We start from the raw sequence: 7,135 nt of genomic DNA on the forward strand, positions 1-7,135 counted from the left end.
AAAGCTTGGCATTTTCTTCTGAAAAATTAAATTAACACACTTCCCACTTTCCAAAGCAAAAGAAATTTACTGTTATAGTTGTTGAGAGGAAATAAAAAGAATTTCAAGAATATTTGTGCTTCCGAGGCTTAGGCAAGACTTTAAAGACTTCGAAACCTATTCTGGCAACATTTCTCTTTATTTTTTTAATTCTAGTGTGGCATAGTGGAAAAACACAAGCTTAGAAGTTAGAGACCAACATTCTAATCCTAGTTCAGTTACTGAGCTGTGTGTCTCTGAAGACTTTAACCTGAGTCTCAGTTTCCTCATTTATAAAGTAGAGATAATACCTCTCTACTACACGGGGTTGTAGTTGTAGGAATAAGAGGTAATATACTTAAGGTGCTTAGCATGGTGCCTAGCACACAGTAGATAGCAATAACTGACAGATCCTCATCAATCTTTGTGTTTAACTCTAAGTTCCTTGTCTTTAATTCTTTCCTTCTTTTCTCTCTCAGCTTGCTTTATTATTAGCTACAATATAGAAATAAAATATTCTTAATTTTAGATGGGCTTTTTCAAAGAGATGTCATATTTTCTATCCATAATTTTTAACTAGATAAAAGGAACAGTACTCTTCCTTAAGAAGACAATCTCATAAAGTTGTCAAAAAGAAGAGACAAAAATTGAGTTTTAATTTACATGATCTTCTAATGGTTTTTTTGTTCATGCGATAATACACAGTCTAACAGATTTACTAATATTATTATATAATGAAAAAGTGGTTTATGTTAAGAAGGGAATGCCTTAAGATTACCTCAAAGTGAATGTTTGGCCATGTCAATATAGGCAGTAATTTAAAAAATTTTTGAAACATAATGCAATTTTTATGTTGAGAAGTAGGTCCTGTAAATCTGTTTTCTCCAAATTGAATATCACTTACCAGACAGCCACTGTATAGGATGAAATAAATCAATGCTGCTGAAGACTATAAATACTGTGGTACAGATGGGTAGAAGTAGCACTGACCAGACAATACTTGCAACTATCCTCCAGCCCAAAACCTATAACAAACAAATTCACTCAATCATGAAGTCAGTTAAACTATTTCAGTTATGCAAATCCTATCTTTTCATACAGGATATATATCACTAATATTTATACCCAGATCACAGTCCAGGCAGCGATATAAACTTCAATGTTACTCTTAATAACTTCACATACCACTACAGAATCTTGTAACATCAGTGAATTAATGTTTGTATTAATCCAGAGTCAGGTGCCACATTAAATATCACAGCAGTGGGGGAGGCAGGGAGGGCATCTTACTTAGTTTCACGACTGTATTTTACAGCAACTTATACTTGTCTCTCTAGGTTTAATTGATAGATATAGCAATATCTAAAAGCTGCATACATTTTATGAGAGCCATCTGTATATTGTAACTTGTTTACAATTACTAGATATACACTCCTTATTGGGTGACCAATGCATCATATTCACATCTGAATCACCAATGCTCACCACGTAAGAGGCACAAGATTTACTGCTGAATAAGTGAATAAGAGAATGAATACTGAGGGGTTTTAAGCATGAAAGTGACACTCGAATTTATATTTTGGAAAGTAAAACACCCTTGTGTTTGTAAGGTGGCTTGATGAAATAGATCAGAGGGACAAGACCCAGACAGGAGACAGGAGGCAGTCCACCACAATTGCCCCAGCCAAAGATTACAGTCAGTGTCTGAAGGCAGGCAGTTGCAATAGAAAAGGAAAAACAAAACAAAACAAAACTGCAGCCACATTTGTTTGTGAAATACAATCTACAGGGAATCGGTGATTGATAATGTAGGTGGTAAAGAATAAGTAAGACTTAAAGACACAAGTTTTCAGCTTGGGATATCGGGTAGACGGCTGTGCTATTGGGGTAGAAGCACTATTCTAAAAGGGATACTAATCCTATTTGTCTTCCACAGAATGGATGCAAAACTGTAACTTCAACTTCATTGAGGAAGTACCTCCTCATCTGGTCCCACAGTGCATACATTCCTAACTTAACAAAGAATACCTCTCCTGCTTACCTACTCCCAACTCCAGCCTCTGCTAAAGCCATGTATTCATATTCCTTCCAATTCTGGACATTCCTTCACACTTCTTATCCCAAGTAATCAAGTTATTTATTTTGCACCTACTAGGTACACCATCCCTGCATAGACTCTTCCCCTATTCTCTGCCCCAATTCCTATGCAGGCCAACCCTCCCGCTCTGGCCAATTTCCACTCAGGACTCCTCTCCCACCCTGTAATAAGCTTGCACTCAGGATGTCCCGCATCCATACACCCTGTAACCGGCTTTCCCTAACACACCCCTCCCACCTTGTAAACAGCTTCCACTCAGGACGCCCCACGCAACCCCGTAATCAGTCCCTTAGGTGGTCCCCTCCCCACGCGCTTCCCACGCTACACTCCAGCCAGGCCAGAGCGCACGCGCGGTCAGCCAGACCAGCCCGACCCCAGGAGCAGCCAGGCGCACGCCGCCGCGAGCGCAACACTCACGCGCCACAAGATATCCCGCGAACCGTCGGCACAGAGCCGATTCGCAGCCGTGGCCATGGTGATGGCGGCCCCTACTCTGAGAGGTGCAGGAGACTGTGAGCCCGCCCGCCACCGCAGTTCAAAGGGAGGAAGGCCCCAAGAGGACCCCTTCGGGGCTGCCTCAAACGCCGCCTGAGCGAGGTCCGGCCCAGGCCCTAACCCATCCCTTCGAAGTTTCGTCTGGACAGGTCCAACGGGCCAGAACTTCCCCGCAGATACGCCCCCATAAGTGTCCCGGGGCTCCAGAACACGCCCCCTGGAATCGAAAAGGTCTCTCCGAAGCAGGGTCCAGCGCGGCACCAGAAACGGGGGACGGCGCTGCTGCATGCCGGGAACTGTAGTCTCGCGCCCCATCTCCGCCCCCCCACCGGAAGCAAGGAGTGTTGCATTCTGGGATTCGAAGTTCCAAAGTACAGCATGCTGGGTGTCGAAGTTTTACCTTGTGGCATGCTGGGAATCGTAGTCTGTTATAAGGCCTGTACTACCTAAATGGTCTATACAGTGTTGAAGGATCGGGATTCTACAGTTAGGAAGATCTGGCAAAATGATTTGCCCTCATTTCTCTGGATCTTACTTTGACCGTCTGAAAGTGAAATCAAAGGATATTGTGGCCTTCTCCACATAGGTACTAATTTTACTGAAATGGAAAAATTCTCTTACACTAGAGGAGCATTTAGTTTCATAAAACCTGGTTTCTAGTTGCAGCTCTGCTGGGTATTTCCTAAAAGGGCATGGAGAACACATACTCCCCAGGATAAACCTAAGTCTTTTTTTTTTTTTTTTTAAACAAAATCAGTTTGAGTGGTTCAGCAACTGAAAATAAGGCTCCTCCCTTTTTCGATGTACCCTCCTTGAACCTAGGCTAAACCTCTTGTTGGCTGTTGGGAAGGGCTGTCCTCTGCTGCTTGTTTCTTGGGAGTCAGATTTCAAAGGAAAGCGCAATGATGATAGAGGGAGATCCTTGAGGGAAAATCCACATAGTAAAAGCATATGTAACCCAGGCTTCAGAGATGGCTTTTTCTCCTTTTTATAAACAACCTAGGTTGTTTATAAAACAATATTTCATATAACATCATAGCCATTATAAACTTAGGTTGTTTATAAAGTCTGATTTAACTTTCTGCCTGTGACACAGAGACAGTAAAATGAAATCTATAAAGGTGACACTACTTGGTGCCTCATCTCCAAGTATATGAGGAAGAGGCAGGATCTAAGGTTTTTCATATGCATACTTCAGTGCCTGGGGATCAATAGGTAAAGGCTTTGGAGTCAGACAAATGTAGATTTGAATGCTAGCTCCCTGCTTAATAGAAGGTTAGTGTGAGCAAGTAACTCAGCCTCTTAGTGCATGGGTTTCCTCAACTGTTAGGGGGAATAATAGTGTACATTGTTCTTTCTGTCTCCTATCTAAATTGAGTCCCATTACCTACCTTTCATATAACATAACATCATAGCCATTAATACTGTTCAGCTTTCTACTTTCTAGGCATGTTATAGGATTGCACTTCATGGCCTTCTTTAAAGTTAGGTATTGCCATGTGACCATTTTGGCCAATGAATTTTCACTTACAGGTGAAAGATTTAATTACCATTGTGATACCCACCAGAGCTCACCTACCGTCTGGCACCATGACCAATAATATTTGAGTTGGTGGTTGGCTCCACTGACCCCAGGAACGTGAGTGACTGGAGTGAACAGAGTTTCTCTGCCAATCTGTGACAGACTTGTAACACAAGCAAGAAATAAAATATTGCTTTGAACTGCTGATATTGGGGGGTTGTTTGTTATTGGAGAATAACCTAACCTATCCTGAATGATAAAAATAGTAAATCGATAAATGCAGTTACCTGAAGAGGGCTTGAAAGGCCCTTGAAAAACTTTGTCTTATTTATTATCTTATTAATTCACCTGCCACAAGCATTTACTCAGCAATGAATATGGACCAGGCTCTGAGTATACATCAGAGCAGAGCCCTTGGCGTCAGGACCTTCCTGCCTGGCACACAGGCCCTATCTTTAGATATTCTCTCTCCTAAACCATACTCTCAACTAATTCATCTAGTAGAACTAGTTGTCAATTTCTAGTTTTTTAAGTTGTTCATGGGAAAACAATGACTTCAGGTACAAGAAGCAAGAACTGATCTGCTTACATACCGCTCACCTCCTCACCAACACATCTTGCTTTTTCATGCCTCTGCTTAAGCTGGATTCTCTGCATCTTCAAATGCCATGTCTTCCATGAAGCCTTTCCTGTGGATCTCTCCTAATTCATATAATTCCACTATTCAGTGGCTACATCCTGCCTTGAGTAGCACAGTAGAGAAAGAACAAACTTTGGAACCAGATGATCCTGTGTTCAAGTCCTAGCGTTGCCCCTCCCTAGCTGAGGCTAGAAATCTTTCTTTCGTTGAACACTTATTATATCCTGGATATTAGAAATCATATCATAAAAATTTGATTCTCACACTTGCCCTTCAAGATTTATTATATACATAATCTTTTACAGAGCAAGTCAAGCAGAGAGAGAAGTAAAGTGTAGCAGGGATTCACACCCACATCTATCTGAACATTTCAACTCTTTTACATAGTTTTTCACTGTGTGGTCTATATATTTGTTTGCTCTCTCCTTTTTTTAATATTTAAAAAGATTTGTATTTTTAAAAAATTATTTCTTTTATGTAATGCCTTTAATCCCCTCTATTTTGGAAGGGCAATTATTGTTGATTGTCCTTTCAATGAACGACATTGACTTTATCTGATAACTTCCTCCTCCCTTTCCTCTCCAGCATCTGATTTGAAGCAATATTCTTTCACTCTCAGTTAATAACTATAAGGCAATCAAGTTTATTCAGCCTTATAATTATTCCCCCATTCCCCTTCCATCGTTATACTGTATATTTATTTTAAAGGCACATAACCATTATAAACTATATTCTCTCCTTATAACCATCATTTAGTCTTAGTTCTAAAAGTAAATATGTACTTAGTGCTTACCACCTTTCATGTCAGTGTCTCACCTTCCATGTTGGGTTGTCTGAAGTATGCTCCCTAGCAGATGCCTCAGAATATTCTCATGAGAATATTCCCTGTGTTCTTCCATGTTGATAACATTTTGTCTGTGGTCTTTATACTTGAAAATCAGTTTGGCTGGTAAAATCCTTAGCTAACATTTCCTTTCCTTAGGTATCTTAGGTATGTTGTTACTCTAATCTTCTGGCAGAAAGTGCTGTTGTCAAAAAGTCTGATGACAATCTGACTTTCTTTGTCTTATAAGTGAATTTGTCTTTTAGCCTGGACGCCTCAAACATTTTTTCTTTAAAATTCACTAATTTTACTAGAATATGTCTCGGTGTTGATCTTCTGGGGTGACTACCCCAGGTTTGAGGTGTACTCCATTAACAGTCTCAAACCTTTTTATTTTTTCAGGAAAGTTTTTTTTTTTTTTTAATTATAGTTATTTGCATTTATTCTCCTCCATTGCCTAACTTTTTTCCTTCGTCAGGAATATGAATAATATACCTTTAGATATTTCTCGCCTGTCTTCTATATTTGTCATTTTCTCTTGACTTCTTTGATTTCTCTTTATTCATTCTGGAATTAAAATTTTTTCCTTCTTTTCACTTTATAGTCCCTTAAGGCTTTATCTGTTGTGCAAAAACTATGTTACTCTGATATTCCATCTAGTTCAATCTTCATTTATGAAATGAGTTTTCCTTTTTCTTTCCAATTCTTTCCTGAGTTTTATTACCTAATTTCTGTTTTCTAATTCTGATTTGTGATTTTCTTTCATTCCTTGTACTATTTCCTTAATTTACTTTAGCTCATTTTGAAATGTTATAGTTTTTATCTGGTTTGTGGACATGTCTTTCTGGAATGCTTTCATTCATTATGTTCCTTCTCATTTATTTTAATAATAACTTCATTATGAGATTTGGCTGCAGTCCTTTGGGTAGCAGGAAAATAATTTTCCTACACATTTAGGAAGAAGGGGTAAGTCAGGATAGCTCTGCTAAATTCAAGGCTCTACAGCTTCCTTTTCTATGTTTTTATGAAGTGTTCAAAAATATGGCTTCAGATGTTCTACAATTTCCTGGCTCTGTTCCCCATCCCCATTCTCATCTGGACTTCCCTTTCCTTTGCCCCAAATGTCGCTGGCCTACCCTATTTATATTCTCTTCCCTGCATTTTTTGCTCTGGTGTTCTGGCAAGATACTGTGTCTCGTTTTGAGAGGTCACAGCACCTGGACTGCTCCAGCTTCTTCAGGCTTTATTTTAGATCCTCTGCACTTATCAGCTGCAAACTGGGTTATAAAAAACTTTCTCCGCACACACACACACCCTACAGTACCAGCTGCTGTTCTCCTCTGTACTGTCCAGGGAGTTCCTGCTGGCTATTTTGGGGTTCTCTTATTTTTAGATTTCTCAGAGGCCCTGTTGCTTCCCTCTGTTCCTTATACAAAAATGCTGATACCTTTCAAATCTTCAAGCTGCCAGTAGTTTCCGGTTACTCGAATTCTGGGATTTGGGGTGATACATTGTCACCCAGTTTTGTTGTGGATGTTG

General features: G+C 39.8%; 1 protein-coding gene across 1 annotated transcript in view; it reads right to left on the reverse strand.

The window, feature by feature from the left end:
• Positions 1 to 2,839, reverse strand: part of NDC1 (NDC1 transmembrane nucleoporin) — a 47,824-nt gene extending 44,985 nt beyond the window's left edge. Inside the window, exons 1-2 of the mRNA XM_039886610.1 lie at positions 2,534 to 2,839; positions 923 to 1,043 (exon numbers count right to left, since the gene is read on the reverse strand). Of these exons, the coding sequence (XP_039742544.1) occupies positions 923 to 1,043; positions 2,534 to 2,590 (178 nt within the window). The 5' untranslated portion in view covers positions 2,591 to 2,839. The remainder of the gene's footprint in view (positions 1 to 922; positions 1,044 to 2,533) is intronic.
• Positions 2,840 to 7,135: the final 4,296 nt, after the last annotated feature.

This window comes from Pteropus medius, unplaced genomic scaffold (assembly GCF_902729225.1).
Source record: "Pteropus medius unplaced genomic scaffold, Ma_sr-lr_union100, whole genome shotgun sequence".
NCBI classification, from domain to species: domain Eukaryota; kingdom Metazoa; phylum Chordata; class Mammalia; order Chiroptera; family Pteropodidae; genus Pteropus; species Pteropus medius.